A 16,945-nucleotide genomic window follows, 5' to 3' on the forward strand; every position below is an offset into this window, starting at 1 on the left:
CTGTCAGGTATAAGTTAACTCATGTCATGATTAATATTATTACCCTTCCTCAAATGGTGTTGCCACAAGGCACCATTTCACCTCAATAAAGCTTCTGTACAGCAAATGCTACGGTGAATCTGTAGACTTCTCTTCCTTGCTGGCTCTATTTAGTCACCCATGTTAAGATAATTTCTCTTATTGCAGGTCGTGACCTTTTGGTCCAGGATGTTGAGTGGTCCTTTGCCAAGGGCGTTACAAAATGATGAGCATTCCACACTCCAGACCAGCACCTGTGATGCGATTTCCTCAATTTTACCAGAAGCTTTTAGTAGTCTGCCTGTAAGAATAGTTGATAAACCTTGCTGTATTTTGGCATTCTTTTATTCTGTGGTAAAGTTTTGCTGTGCTTCCTTCTTAACATTCTGTATGTTGTATTTTAATGTGTTGACAGATTCTTCAAAATGTTATTTGGTTTCATGATATTTGTTAAATAGATTAACGCACGTGCTATTGTACACCGGAAACAACTCCACAAAGAAAAAGAAACGAATGAACTATTTTCTTTTGGTGTTGTTGCTTGAGGGAAGGATGTTAGCCATTAAGTGACTATCCTGTCTGCAGTGTAGGAGAGAGAGACTTGTAGGGTAAAGGAAAAGGAGGGATTATGATAACATCCTTAGATAACCCCAAGATCAGCAAATTCCATACAAGGAAAACACCAAGGCCACTTTGGCAGCAAACTGAAGTGAATACATAATTAGTATTGCACTTAAAGTACCTTTACAGCAAATTTCATGGATCTAGCAATTTTATTCTTGTCTATTTTGCTGACCAGATTTGCAATGCAGTGTTAGAAACAGTAAAGCTGGCCAATGTACCTGTGGACTAATAAGAGGAAATATGGGATGTGTATTCCTGGTTGTTCTGTAGTGATTTTTACAGGGAAGTACAGGTTTCCTGTACTTCTGTGCCTTTCGTTGAGATACCTTGTTGTAGGATGACCATTTAGCAAGGAGTTCAGTAGCTACTCTACCCAAGCATAAGACATACTAGTGAGATTTGGAAAGTGCTTAGACTGAGTTGACAAGGGAAGGGGGTCAAAGAGGAGTTTTTCTTTTCCTTAGCAGGTAGATACATTTTCAGCAATGGATGGAATTTATCCCAGGCTGCTACAAGGGGCAAGGGAAGAGATTGCTGGAATCTCCTAAATCTTCGCTAAATGTGGATGCAATACCAAATGACTGGAGGAAAACAGACTTAGCCTCCCTTTTCAGGAAAGGCAGCAGAAAAAAAAGCCCAGCAAACTGTAGTCAGTGCCTAATGTCAGTGGTTGGCAAAATATTGAAAAATATTCCAATATAGAGGATTAATGATCACAGGGAAAGGAAGGGGCTAATCAGGGATGCCCATTGTGGCTTTGTCAAGGGCAGATCTTGTCCGGCCAAGTTGAGGTAGCAAAGTGAAGCGATGAAGATGGAGCTAGAGAAGTGGTTTATGTGGACATTAGTGAGTCCTTTGACAAGGTCCTGTGAAAGAGACTGATTCAAACGATGGGATCCAGGGCAAGTTGGCAAAATGGATCCAAAATCGTCTTGACAATATGAGATAGAGATCTTTGCAACTGGATGCCAATGCCTAGTGGTGTCCCACAACGATTGACGCTGGGGACCTTGCTGCGTATGTATGTGCGTTATATGGATATGAATGTGGAAAGTATGAGCTGCAAGTTGAAGGATAACAGGAAGATTGGTGGAATTGTTAATAATGTGAAAGGTAGTCTTAGGTGACAAAGAGATATATGTTAGTAAAATGGGCTGAAAATAACAGATGGAGTTTACTCCAGGCAAATGTGAGGTAGCAGAACTAAACTAGCTAGTACATACACCATGAGTGGTAGGGTCTTGGGTAGTATTAGGGAACTGAGGGACCTTGGAGTATAATTCCAGGATCCTTGAATGTGGCAACACAGATAGTAACATGACTAGGAAGACAAATGGGATACAGGACTTCATTAGTTGGGGCATCAAACACAGAAGTAGGATGCTTATGCTACAATTTTAGTAAACCTTATTCACACCTCAGGAGTACTGCATGCAGGTCTGTTCACTAAGGTATAGGAAGGATGTGATGGCATCAGAGCGGGAGCAGGAGAAGAGGAGAATTCTAAGAAGAATGTGGTAACCTGCCTCAATGACTATCGTTCAGTAGCAGTTACATCCACTGTGATGAAGTGATTTGAAAGGTTGGTGATGAAACATATCAGCTCCTTCTTGACTTTGATCCACTCCAGTTTGCCTGGCATCACAACAGGTCAACAGCAGATGCCATTTCATTGGTTCTTCACTCAACCCTGGAACATCTGGACAACAAACAAAGATGCACACATTATGATGCTCTTCATTGACTACAGCTCCGCATTCAGTACTATCATCCCATGAAGGCTAATCAATAAGCTCTGAGATGTAGGCCTCAATGCCTCTTTGAGCAACTGGATCCTCCATTTCCTCACTTGTAAACCCCAATCAGTTCAGATTGGCAACAACATCTCCTCCAGAGTCTCCATCGGCACAGGTGCACCTCAGAACTGTGTTCTTAGCCCCCTGCTCTACTCGCTTTATACTTAATACTGTGAGGCTAAGTACAGCTCCAATGCCACATTAAAGTTTGCTGACAACACCACTGTCGTAGGCTAAATCAAAGATGGTGGCAAATCAGTATATAGGAGGGAGACTGAAAATCTGGTTGAATGGTTCCATAACAACAACCTCTCACTCAATGTCAACAAGACCAAGGAGCTGATTATTGACTTCAGGAGGAGGAAACCAGAGGTTCACGAACCAGTCCTCATCAGGGGATCAGAGGTGGAGAGGGTCAACAACTTTAAATTCCTCAGTGTTATCATTTCAGAGGATCTGTCCTGGACCCAGCATGTAAGTGTCATTGCGAAGAAAGCTTGGCAGGAGCTCTGCTTCCTTAGGAGTTTGCAAGCATTCAGGATGTCATCTAAAACCTTGACAAACTTCTTTCGATGTGTAGTCCAGAGTATATAGACTGGTTGCATCACTGCCTGTTATGGAAATACCAATGCCCTTGCCTGGAAAAGCCTACAGAAAGTACTGGATGCAGCCACGTCGATCAAAAAGTAAATCCCTCCCCACTATTGAGTACATCTACATGGAGCAGTGACGCAGGAAAAGGACCCCCACTGCTTTCATCTCTCTGCTGTCATCAGGAAGAAGATGCAGCTGTCTCAAGGGCCACACCACCAGGTTCAGGAGCAGTTATTAATTCCCAACCATCAGGGGATGACCTCACTCACCCCAACACTGAACTGTTCCCACAACCTAGCAACTCACTTTCAAGGATTTGTCATCTCAGGTTCTTGAAATTTATTGCTTATTATTTTTATTAGTATTTTTTCCCTTTTTGTATTTGCACAGTCAGTTGTCTTTGGCACATTGGTTGTCTATCCTGTTGGGGGCAATCTTACATTGATTCTGTCATGTTTCTTGTATTTACTGTGAATCCTCGCAAGAATATAGATCTCAGGTTTGTAGTTGGCGACATATGTACTTTGATAATAAATATACTTTGAACTTTGAAAATTCACCAGGATGTTTCCTGGGATGGAACAGTTCAGTTATGAGCAGAGACTAGAGAGGGTAGATCAGATCTCTCTGGAGCAGGGAAGGTTAGGACTGGACATCATTCAGGTAATTAAAATTATAAGTGTGTAAACGGGGTAGACTGCAGGAGACCTTTCCCCAAGTCAGAGGTAGATAAAGGTAGAGGGCACAGGTTTAAGATAAGGGGGAAGAGATTTAAATAGAATGCAAGGTAGATATTCTTCACCCAGAGAGTGGCAGGTAGCTGAAATGTGCTGTTTGATAGAGTGGTTGAAGAGGACTCACAGCGTATAAGAAGTGTTTGAACAAGCACTTGAATTGCTTAGGTGTAGAAGGCTGTGGACCAACTACTGGGGGAAGAGATAATAAGGTAGGGTGCCTACTTGTCATTTTACTATGACTCTATGATTCATAATCCAGTATCCTCAAGGAAAAACTGTTAGAAAATTGATACATGAGAAAATTAATCCTGGTGATTACTGATTGTTGTTGGACTTCCAAATGAGTAGGTCTACATAATGGAGCATATTGCTAAACTCCAAGTTCCAACTTTTTCTCTAATTAAATTGCTTTGTCAGAATGAAAAGCAGATCTTATGCATCACTCTGCTGCTTGGACTGAATCACAGTGAACATCCCTTGGTCAAGGCGGCTGCTGTGCGAGCATTGGGTGTTTACATCCTCTTCCCCTCGCTCCGACAGGTCAGTGAATCCTGTACAGTTAATCCTGTAGAGTTGTGAATGTTCATTGTTGAATGTTCCTCTTTCTTCAGATGTTGCAGGGCGGAAAGGTGGGTGATTAAGAGCACTGATTGCTGTAGAAACATGTATATTTCCTGATAGTTGATATTTCATGTGAATCCATGAGACATGAGAATTAAAGCTGTAGATGTTGTAAATAGAGATAATTTATTGATTAATTATATATTTATTTTGAGATACAGTGCGGAACAGCCCCTTCTGGCCCACTGAGACACACCGCCCAGCAACCCACTGATTTAACCGTAGTCTAATCACGGGACAATTTACAGTGACCATTTAACTTACCATCTGGTACATCTTTGGACTGTGGGAGGGAACCAGAGCACCCTGAGGAAACCCTTGTACACGTGGGAAGGACATACTTACGTTCTTACAGAGGACGTACTAACATTCTTACAGAGGAGGTTGGAGTTGTATAGTGTCATGCTAACTGCTACGCTAGTGTAACACCCAATTCATCCTTATAGTAGCCTAATTCATCCTAATAGTACCCTTTCCTACTGGGAAAGGGGAAGGGAAACGGCCAGAATCTGGGTCAGAGATTGAAAATGAAAAACTTACAGTGCACATCAAGTTAAAAGAAGAGGTGTAGGAACGTGATAAGAATTCTGCATAAAATAACTGCTAGTCTGAGGATAACTGAGGATAATCAGCTCCAAATACTGCATAATGATGTGCTTCAATGCATATTCTTTGTGGCAATTTCTTTTCGACCTTTCTGTGAGTAATAAACTGTTTTGCTGTATGATACATACGCTACTACGCTTTAGAATAGATATAATAAATGCCAAAAACTCACCCTGTGAAAATATAAATACCATTTCCTATCTTTCTTGTTTCTAATGCATTGTTAATAACTCAACTCATGTCATAATGGATATGAGTTAATGGAGCAAAAAGGATTCTAGTTATACTCTATTGTTTGCAGCTTAAGTTGTCACAAAACCATTCACATCTAATGGAATTTAATCTTGTTATACTGTAGTAAATGTGGCAGTGAATTTGCACACAGCAAGCAGCACTCTGGAACAGGAGTGTTCTGTTTAATGCTGTCGAAAGCTAAAAGGTCATCACTGTGTTTTGAAAGTAGGGCAGAATATCTGGAGCTTTACTGCACCATGCTAACGCTGGCAAGGCACCATTGGATTGAACAGAATTCCCTTTGGCTGTGTAACGTCTTCATGGCTCAGCTCGCCTCAAGACCTCTGTTCCTCTGCATTGAGATGTGGATATCAGAGCTGAGATGAAGGTCTGCCGGCACATCAAGCTTCCCATTCCGCCTATCCACGTAGCACTGGTGGACTGTGCTGAAGGTCTGATTGTACTTAGCATTGGCCCTTTTACATTATACCAAGATTCCTAAGGCTTGAGACGTTGGTCAATACCTATGCTCTGCTCTACCTTACGGAATATCCAGATTAAAAACTCCAAATCCTTAAGCTGATTTATTCCTAAAGTCATAAATGTTAAACAGAACTATTGGAAAATTGTGGAGACAAATGCAACTGATTGATTGAATTGGACACGATATGGCCCATCAGCTGTGGATTGACTTTCATACTTTAAGTTCAGTTCATTAAAGATGTAAGTGAAAGAAACTAATACCTTATTTTCATTATCAAAACTAAATTTTAACTTATTTCATGAAACAGGATGTGATGTTTGTTGCTGACACTGCAAATGCCATTTTGACATCCTTGGATGACAAGTCCTTAAATGTTCGTACCAAGGCAGCCTGGTCGCTGGCCAATCTCACTGACACCTTGATCGCTAACATGTACGTATCCATTGTTGCCCCTGCATGCTTTCCTTCAATGTACAAAGCTTGCGTGAATTAATGATGGTTGAAAATAGAGCCCTGCCAGAATGCAGTTTACTGTCATTGTGCGAGGTTGGCAATTGTTACCATGCTACATAAGTGGGTGGTTACCAACAATGCCCTGTATTGTGAGTTTGCTGAGCAATGCATGAAGGTGGAAGCTAGGTCACATGCTCAAGAAGGGACGTTGAATGGAAGATGTATCACAAATTCAGACTGCCAACATGTTTAATTTTTAACTGCCTCAACAGTTCAGCGGCAATTAATGATAGTCAATAAGTGTGAGGTTTAATGAATGAATAAATAAAAATAATTGCACTGGAATGTCTGCTGTTCACCAGCCAAGAATGTTAGACATTCTACACTCGTACAGTGGAGGGTCCATTGTGATTATTTTTATATATTTATTCATGGAATAAATCACATGTCACCCTGCCATTTATTGCCAATAGTGAGTACTGACTTCAAATGAGAATGGAGAACCGGAGATGGGAGGGCAAAAGCTTTTAATTTTAATAACAGGCCCTGGGAGGTCTAGATAGAGTGGGTGTGAAGAGTCTGGGATCCATGGGCCCACCCTCAGATTATATAGAAGGTCACTTAGAACTGAGATGAGGAAAAATTTCTTTAGCCAGATAGTAGTGAATATGCGGAATTTATTGCTACAAGGTGACTTTTGAGGTAAAGTTATTGGATATATTTAAAGTGGAGGTTGATAGGTTCTTTATTAATAAAGGCTTCAGAGGTTATGGGTGAAGAGAGGAGAATGGGGTTGAGAGGGATAATAAATCAGCCATCATTGAATGGCAGAGCAGATTCAATGGGTGGAAGGCCTAATTCTGCCCTGATGTCTTATGGTCTAGTGGCCTGTTATTACCTTGCTTGTGGATTTTCTCAAGTCCTCAAAATTACATTTAGTTAAGTCCCAAGTGCAAAGATTGAAACCTGATAAGTGTAGATGGGTATTTGTTTGTCAGTGGCCCAAAGGGCCTGTTTCTGTGCTGTACAATGCTAGATTCTGCCAATGACATATAATGAAGGTTTGCTTGCCTTAAGAAAAATTAAAGTACAAATGGAAAACCAAGTAGTTCATGGGTCGTATAGCTCCCGTAAGACTTTATCTTGTGAACGTTTTTCTGAATAATTTGGAACATAAGTGTCTCCAGGTTTATTTCCTTATGTCATTTTGTTCTTTCTCAGGGAGTCCATGGGTCGAGATTTCCAAGAGGAACTCTCAGATGTTCTGCTTCTTAAGATGTTGAAATCGGCAACTCATGCATCCCATGATAAAGACAAGGTTCACAGTAACATTTTATTCTAGGGGTGTTTGCTTTATGTCTGTCTGTATGACCCTCTCAGTAGTAATCTTGTGTATGGTGTGCACTTACTGTGATTTTCACTTCACATTTTGCAGTGTTAAAAGCTTCTCTGTTATTATAAAATTGTACAGCCACCAGCTAACAATGATCAATGCCACTGGCAATCTGCCAGTGGTCTATTAACATTGATTTATCAGTGTACTCAGAGATTAAACAATTGATGTCATTCTTATTGTTACTGATGCAAAATAATCTGAAACTGTTATGTAATTTCCCATTTTAGCTCCAAATCGTGGAGCATGTTGCATATTTACTAGATACCCTGGCTAATCTGTCTGAACAGACAGATCATTACACAGTGCATTCTTAAAGGGATTTAGTGCCTTTTCAGAAACAAGACTTATCATAATAAGTGAAAATTGAAAATTTGCAAGCAATAGAAATTTGAAATGAAACAGAAATACTGGAAGCATTCAGTAGGTCAGGCAGCATCAATTATCAAAGTATTAAAGCATGAGTGAAAAAAAATCCATTGTAATATAATCAAAATAGAGTCATAGTGTTATACAGCATGAAAACAGGCTCTTCTACCCATTCTGTCCATGTTAACTAAGATGTCGATCTGAGCTGGTCCCATTTGTCTGCGATTGTCCACTATCTCACCTGGTCCCCAAACATCACCTCTTGGTCAAGAAAGCACAGCAGCGTGTCCAGTTTCTGAGGATATTGAGGTTACCCGCCCCCATCCCACCATTTTAACGGTTTTTTACAGGAGCACAATTCAGAGTGTCTTGCCTGGCTGCATCACTGATTCTGGAATTGCAAGGTATCTGACTGCGTGTCCCTACAAAGGATTGTGAAGTCTGCTGAAAAGATAACTGGGGTCTCTCTTCTGCCCATTAGAGATATTTATCAGGATCACTGCTTACACAGGGAGGGACCTTAGCATTGACCATGATCCCTCCCATCAGTCCAACAATCATTTTGACACCCTACCATAGGCAGGTAGTTCCGTAGCATTAGGCCAAGAACTGTTAGGGCTGGAAACAACTTACTTCCCCAGGCCGTAAGACTACTGAACTCCCTGTCACCACCCAGGTCTCATCACGTATGAAATGCCAGGAGTGTTATACTGTTTACTTTTTAACGTGCACCTTATTATTTGTTAATTTATGGTAATATTAATTTATGTATTATATGTGTGAGCTATATGCACTGTCTTGTGCACCTTGGTCTGGAGGAACGTTATACATGTGTGCAGTTGAATGACAATAAACTGAGCTTGAAGTTTTCTATCCGTGTATTTTCTCTGTGAATGATTTTGCTCAGGATCTCGCTAAGTACAAGACTCAAAGTACTATATTGCTCCATGCCTGGTTTTGATTTGATTTGGTAATGCTGGTTGTCTTAGAACTACACTGCACAGAAAATTGGCCCTTCAGCCCACCTCTTCTATGCTGACAAGCTCACCTAACTGATCTAGTCCCATTTGCCTTTGTTTGTCCCATATCCTTTTAAACCTTTCCTAACATGTACCTGTTCAAATGACTTTAAAATGTTGAAATTGTTGGACTTGAGTCTACTACTTACTCTAGCAGATTGTTCCTTCCTAATTTTCCTAATCCTCATAGCCCTGCTATATATTCATATTTTATGAAAACTGAAACTATTTATGGAAAGATGAAATAAATCTAAAGCCTATTCCCAGATAAAGAGTTTCAGCCAAAAATATCTGTTTAACCCTCTCCATAGACACTGCCTAAGCTACTGAGTTCCTCCAGCATTCTGTGTGTGTTACTCTGGATTTCCAGCACCCACAGAATCTCTTGTATTCAGATTATTGCTGAAGTGCGATGTATGTGAAATGACATTTAGAATTTTGAAATGTTTAAAGAAAACTCTGATCTTCCTTCATGCTGAACATCATTCTGTTTTTATGATCTAGGTAAAGAGCAATGCAGTGAGGGCTCTGGGAAACCTGCTGCACTTCCTGCAACCCCACCAAATTTCCAAGGCCCAGTTCAAGCCAGGCATCGAAGAATCAATTCAAGCCTTAATCTGCACTGTTCAGAGTGAGGCAACCATGAAGGTGCGATGGAATGCATGCTATGCACTGGGAAATATGTTCAAAAACCCAGCTATTCCACTCGGTATGTATTCCATTTGCTGACCTTTGGAGCTCTTCACCTTTATAGCTGTGAAGCGTTTGATGTGATTTTCAGTGGGCTTTCCTGCCAGTCTTTGGTTTGCTACTTGCAGGAAGAGTAAATGTCAGTGGTGCCCTGTGGAGCAAATGGTATTGTCGCATAATAAATAGCTTCACATAGCACAGAATTGAGCTATTCAGCCCATTGTGCATGTGCAAAGTATTTTGAAAAAGAGATATGACTAGTCTCATTTATGAATAAATTGTACATTTTTTAACCTTTTAACAATTTACACAATTTTTCATTTTGTAAATTTATAACTGTCTTGCACCATCCTGTCAGAAATTGCATCCAGCCTCATAACAATTGACTGGGAATCCAAGTGATCTTTTCCATATAGTGGTCTTGAACTCACAGTATGAAGAGAGGCACTTGCATATATGTTTTCTGTTTGCAGTGCCAGAAAGACTTGAGTGTTTAATACCTTCTACCTCCCTTATATGACATCCTGAATTGCTTTATAGCCAATTAAGTACTTTTGAAGGCTGGGCTAGTTAATTGCAGACAATGTGGGAGCCAATTTTCGCATTGAACCTCTCACAAATGGCAGCGCAATATTGATCAGTTAATCTGTTTCAATTACATTAATTGAGAGATAAATATTGGCCAGAATATCTTTAATAAACCCCCTGCTTTTCTACAAAATTATGTGACTGGATCTTTTGCATCAAAGGTGTTGCATAACAGTCACTTGATTTTGATTCACTTGAATGAATTTGGTTGTGTGGAGAGGTTTGAAAGATGTTAGGAGTGTACTGCATTGAGCTGCTCCATCTAGTGGTGTTGTTAAAAAATCCTTTCCTTCTAAACAACAACACACACAAAATGCTGGTGGAACACAGCAGGCCAGGCAGCATCTATAGGGAGAAGCGCTGTCGACGTTTCGGACCGAGACGAAGGGTCAACAGCGCTTCTCCCTATAGATGCTGCCTGGCCTGCTGTGTTCCACCAGCATTTTGTGTGTGTTGTTGTTTGAATTTCCAGCATCTGCAAATCTCTTCGTGTTTGCTCTTTCCTTCTAAAGTACATTTATAAATATAATGTAGGCTTTGGCCCGTGGCAAGACATGCTGTGGTTATTGGATCTTTCACTGGGATTCCAGCTGAAACTCACCTGCTACAGTATATTGCTTACGGAATTCTCCTTCCCCTTCTCTTCAGCTAAAGTAGCCAGTGGAATATGAATAAAGAGCAAGGTTGTCTTAGTATCAAAGGTCACTTATTAAAAATAAAGGCTTTTAGATGGTTTGCTGGACCTTTTCTTTACGCTCCTCCTCTTAGTGCTGTTTATTTCAGGTAGGTGACTGGAACCAGGAACCCCTTGAATGTGGAGAAATCGATATATACAGTGGCTAGTTTATTATTTACCTCCTTTACCTAATAAAGTGGCCACTGCGTGTATGTTCATGGTCTTCTGCTGCTGTAGCCCATCCACTTCAAGGTTTGACCTTTTGTTCATTCAGAGTTGCCCTTCTGCATTCACTTTTGTATTGTGTGATTATTTGAGCTATTGTCTCCTTCCTGTCAGCTTGAACCAGTCTGGGCATTCTTGAACCCACCTGGCTTCACCCATCAGCTTCCAGCTAGCCTCTTTCCTCTCCCTCCACCTTTTTTATTCCGGCATCTTCCCCCTTCCATCTCAGTCATGAGAAAGGGTCTTGGCTGGAAACATCGACTATTTCCATAGATGCTGTTTGATCTGCCTCTGACCTCTCTCATTAACAAGGCATTTTTGCCCACAGAACTGCTTCTTACTGGATGTATTTTTTCAGTATTCTCTGTAAACTCTCAGCTTTTGTGTGTGAAAATCCCAGGAAATCAGTAGTTTCTGAGATACTAAAACCACCCCGTCTGGCACCAACAGTCAAGGTCACTTAGATCACATTTCTTCCCTTTCTGATGTTTGGTCTGAACAACAACTGAACTTTTGACCATGTCTGCATGTTTTTAGCCTTGAGTTGCTGCCACATGATTGGCTGATTAGATATTTGCATTAATGAGCGTGTACCTAATGAAATGGCCACCGAGTGTATAATCACTTTGCTGCAACTTTGTTTAGCATGTCCCTCAATTAAAAATACATTAGGCCTGGTTTTCAGTGTCACTTGAGATTGTGATTAATGCTTGAAATGAAGTATAACATGATGGAATACTTTCATGTGTTATTGTTGCTGATTTTTACAGACTCTGCTCCTTGGGCACCACAAGCATTTGGTGCTTTGACGTCAGTGGTAAAAACCTGCAAGAACTTCAAAGTGCGCATCAAGTCGGCCATGGCACTTTCAGTCCCAGATACCCGCGAATGCTATGGCGACAGTAACCAGTTCTGTGAGATCTGGACTGCACTGGTGCTGGCCCTGGAAAAGAGCGAGGAGACTGAGGACTTCCTGGAATTTAAATACTGCGCCAGTTTGCGGACTCAGATCTGTCAGACACTGCTTCACCTCCTCCGTCTCGTCACTGGCAAAGACCTTCCTTGCATCCATGAAGCCCTGTCGGCTAAGGGCAGCTTGATCCGAACTTTTGTTCAGCGCTTCCTGATGTCGGGAGAGGAGGCTGATGAAACAATGACTCAGTCCGACCCACAGGATCGGGTCAGGATATTGCAGGAGGCTGTTCAGAATATAAACAGCCTTCAGGAGGTGTCTATTGATGAGAGAGAAATGGTTGTCAAATACTTGGATGTTATTTTAAAACATTGCGTGGAAGCAACACAGACTGATCTAAAAAATACTGATGCATGATGAATGATTTTTAAGGGCTATAACCATCTTCTGCCTTTTTAATGTCAGAAATAATTTGCATCATTTTAACAGCTATCTATTTAATTTAATATTTGTGGGACGGGGTGTACAACGGTGTAGGCATTTCCAGCTTCTAAGATTTCTGGGATTGTGTTGGCTTGTAACTGGAATGAAAGTTCATTACTACCTTGGGTTCGGAATCTCCCAGAGGAAGTCGCTCACACTGCCCCCTGCCACCCAGATTTCAAGGGTGCAGCCCCCCACTGAAACTATCTTGGAATTGCTGCTGATCTCATTGTGAGAGTTGGGCATGCAAAGTTGAAGATGTCTCACCAATGCTTTTACCTGGTAACTTCTTAAGTTGTAAACAGAACAGAGGAGTCTTCACTTACTGCCTAACTGGACGTGGGTGTGCATAATGTTACATAGGGTCTCCGGGATAGGACAATGTTCATCAGCACTAACATCTCCTTGACAATTTTGTTTTGAAAGCTGTACGTGGGCGGAGTACAGAATAAACTAAAAAGCCTTTGAAGTGCCACAATGTATTCAGTGTAGGTGGCTGGCAGTGCTGTGGAATGGAATATTTTAATTATGTACCTAATAGCTGTACTCATTACTGTTCGGCTGTGGGTCAGTTATCATTTCTATTTCTATTTGTTTTTATCACCCTTATTGGATCAACACAGCCCTTCTACTCCCACTCCTTCAACACCATCATTTCAGTGCCACAGATAGCTGGAGCCATTGTCTATTCGGAGATCGGTGTGATGTCGCTCAAAACCCATAAAGTTGGATGAAAGGAGCTGAGAATAATTAATTATCAAATTACATGTAAGTACTGAAAGCACATTCAGCCATGCCTTCCACGTTTGTTGTAAGCTTCTATTCAGAAGCCAGTTTACAGCTTCCCTTGTGTTTTTGCTCTTTGGAAGGTGCACACAAAGTACTGCTTGTGGGGTTCTCAGTAGCTGTACGTTTTCCTCGTTGATACTGGACCTGCCAATGGTCACTGATCAAGTTCCATGGTTGCAGACTGAGGTCAATATTAGGAACCTGTAATGTAAGACCAACGAAAACACATTTCACCTACTAATCCGGTCCCCGGCCCCAGCTCAAACAGGTTCTTGGGGACTACAGAGGGCATCAGTGAAACAAAGTTGTATTTTCACAGATGTACCGCTGTGACATTGTGTTATACAGTATGGGAACAGGCATTTAGTAAGAACTTGTTCATGCTGACCACCAAGCCTATTTGATCTTGTCTCATTTGTCTGCATTTGGCCCAAATCCTTATAAATCAGGGATTCCCAACCATTTTTATGCAATGGACCAGTCCCATTAAGCAAGGGATCTGTGGATCTCAGGATCCCTGTTGTAAATCTTCAATATTCATATACTTATATCCAAATGTCCTTATAAATGTTGTAATTGTTATCCATCTCTTCCACTACCTCTGGCAGTTTGTTCTATATATACCGGATTCAGGTTAATTGGGACTACAGGGCCAGTGCGTTTTGGACCAATTATGCAGCTGCTCCAATTAGCTAAAGTTTCATGGAAATACTTAAAAAGGTATTACAAAAGACAAACTACCATTTAACTGACTGACAAACTATGTATTTAAATGAAACACAGAACAAATGAGAACACTACGAATAGTACTACAGTACTATAAAACTGTGTTCCTAATAGTTAGTGACAGAGGAATTAATTCAGTGTACACTGTCATGTTTTTTTTTTGGACTATAAATGAACAAAAATCAGTGCAGGCACTTACTTAGTGTAGATATGGACTGCCTTCATACAATCCTTTTGATGATTGCATCCTGCAAATCTTCATTTTCATTGTAACATTCAAGATGATTGTCGATACCTTCAAATTCTGCATCTTAACTTGTTGAAGTAGTGAAACTGTTTCATTTCATTCTTGGCCGTTTCTGGCATTTCCAAACCTGAAAGCTGAAACCGCAGTGAGCAAAAGGGTTCTGAATGTCTTTTTGCTTATTTTCACCAACTATCGGTGACAAAAATTACTACTCTTTGAACACAAATACACACAACTAACTGAATTTAAAAACTGTTTGCACTAAGCATGGTATACTGTCTAAGGACCACACAAGTACACATATCTAACATTGGTTAGAAACTGTTCAGAAACAGTCTTCTGTCCCAATTAAACGGCTGGTCTGATTAACTGATGGCCCAATTAACCAGAATCCACTTTACCTACATTCTCTATGTGACTATCTTACAGTTTGGGTCCCTTTTAAACTTCTCCCTTTTCATATTAAATGAATGCCCTCTAGTTTTAGAATTCCCTGGGAAGTAGACTACGACTGTCTGCATTACCTGTGTCCTTCATGATCTTATAAAGCTTGAAAAGGTCATCCCTCAGCCTTCTCCCTTCAGCAACCTAACAGTCCAATCGAAGAATTCCTAATACAAACCTGTTTTTAGCTAAACAATTGCATGCCATTGAGCCAGTTATTTTATTTATATTATCGGCACTTTAATTGAATTGAAGGAATGAAAAAAATTCTCAATTTGTAATTTCAAAACTACTTATTGCTGCACCATTTGTTATTGCATATTTTAAAAATGTAAAGGTTTTCTAAGGTATTTTGCAGAGGTATTGTCAAGTAAACAAGCTTCCTTATTCAAAACTGTTCCCAATGTCAAAAGTTTGCTCCAAAAGTGGCTGTGCACCATGTAAAGGTCTGGCAGTCGCCTACCAAGTTAAGGAAGATCCAAAGCATGGTACCCTGACCAGGTTTGAATCTGCTGACTTAGTCACCAGATGGACCACTATAATCACTTACCCACCTTCAGATAAAATTTCTGCTTCACTATTTCTAGTACTATATATAAAACTACTGTATTCAATACTCAAACAATAATATAGTAATTTTATACAAATAATCTCCAAGATCAACTTAAATTATTCTGATCCAGTGCAATGCCATTCCCACTACGCCCCACCCCTTATCCTTTGAAACCTAAAATTTTGAGATTTGCTGAAAAAATTTGCACAGCTACCAACCGATTTATTAAAGCTCTGTGTTGAGGGGGAGATTGTGTAGGGATACATGAACTTCAGAAGTCACATCAAGAAAGGCCCATAATACGTGTCCAAGGATTCACAGATACTTCCTTGTTGAAAATTAACTGGAAACCTTTTAAATATTATGATCTACTCATCCTGTATGTGTCATTTAGGGAGGGAAGGATAGATGGAATTTTCTCTCTATTTTCCTTCAAGCTAATGATGAATCTGGTCCAATCTATAAAGTAGTGGAAACAACCTTTCACTATTTGCTTTCTCAAATTGTTTCTTAATTGTATGGTACTTGAACTCCTTGTGTGGGAAAAGATGTATGGAAGTTGTTCGTTGGTAAACATAACAGCAGGAATCCTAATAATGACCGCAGTATGAATTAACATCACCGCCATTTTGTGGTTTTTCAAATAACATGATTATTACCTGAAGCACAATGGTATTTCTGTGCTTTCGTACTTGCAGCAGCATATGTAATTTGCATGTGGGCAGACCTCTAATTGTGTACTTACTCTATGCAATTTATATGTTACTTGTAATATTAATGAGCCTTGGAAGTCTTTGCCTAATATTTATCCCTCAAATAACACCAGTGACACACCTGCCATCATTATATTTGCAGTTTGCTAATCCTTCCTATTTGCAATTTTGATTTCTGCTTTTTGTCAGGTACAACATTGAACATACTTGTTAAATAGTTTGGCTGCAAGGTGCTTTTGGACTATTCTGAGAATGTAATATAAATGAAAATCTTTTTAGCATTGGTTTAAAGATTCAGTGATTTCCATGGTTTTCAAGTAGGATTGCCAAGCCATGAATGCTCTTTCAAAAAGAGATCGCAAGCCATCTAATTTATTGCACTGAAATATCTGTAGGTTCAAACCTGTCCAGATGTTAATGCATGCACTTTGATAATTTGCCCAAATTCAGTTCAATACTTGGAAATAATTTCCTCGATCTTCTGGCAGAATTTTACATTGCTCTACATTGTCTTATTTGCATTCTGTTTATGCCGTAATGTAATGCCTCAGACACTTTTCAATTTAATTTTATATTTATGTAACTAATTAAATAAGATTAGTACTTACATTGAAGTAATAGTTTTCCTTATTAATTTATCAAAATTAAAAGGAATTCCAAACATCATCAATAATTTCTTTACTTTCCAAATGAAAATGTTGGCAAGCATTGAACTACTGAAATGAGCAATGGCAAAAATGATTAAGGGAAGAAAGAAACTTGAAGTGAATCTAAACTGTTCTAACCTGCTATCTGCCATTATTTTTATATAAAGGACAGTTAAACAGATGGTTATTTCTATTTCTGATATAGGATTCACACTTTTGAATTTGGACACACCGGACTGTAGATGCTGAATTTTTAAATAACCACATTGTCATATAACCTTTCTGTTTCCGTAAGAAAAGGCT

The 16,945-nt window shown here is 39.9% G+C and overlaps 1 protein-coding gene across 2 annotated transcripts in view; it reads left to right on the forward strand.

Moving 5' to 3' along the window:
- Positions 1–16,945, forward strand: part of heatr6 (HEAT repeat containing 6) — a 72,495-nt gene that overhangs the window by 50,448 nt on the left and 5,102 nt on the right. Inside the window, exons 15-20 of one of the 2 annotated variants that reach the window (XR_012099893.1) lie at positions 187–321; positions 4,187–4,309; positions 6,022–6,146; positions 7,389–7,485; positions 9,453–9,657; positions 11,898–13,291. Coding sequence is in view for 1 of the 2 variants with exons in the window: in XM_073053339.1 (XP_072909440.1) it covers positions 187–321; positions 4,187–4,309; positions 6,022–6,146; positions 7,389–7,485; positions 9,453–9,657; positions 11,898–12,457 (1,245 nt within the window). In the remaining variant the exon portion in view is untranslated. Of the gene's footprint in view, positions 1–186; positions 322–4,186; positions 4,310–6,021; positions 6,147–7,388; positions 7,486–9,452; positions 9,658–11,897; positions 16,274–16,945 lie in introns of those variants that run through there. The other variant, XM_073053339.1, reaches the window with a different exon arrangement.

This window comes from Hemitrygon akajei, chromosome 8 (genome assembly GCF_048418815.1).
Source record: "Hemitrygon akajei chromosome 8, sHemAka1.3, whole genome shotgun sequence".
Lineage (NCBI taxonomy): Eukaryota > Metazoa > Chordata > Chondrichthyes > Myliobatiformes > Dasyatidae > Hemitrygon > Hemitrygon akajei.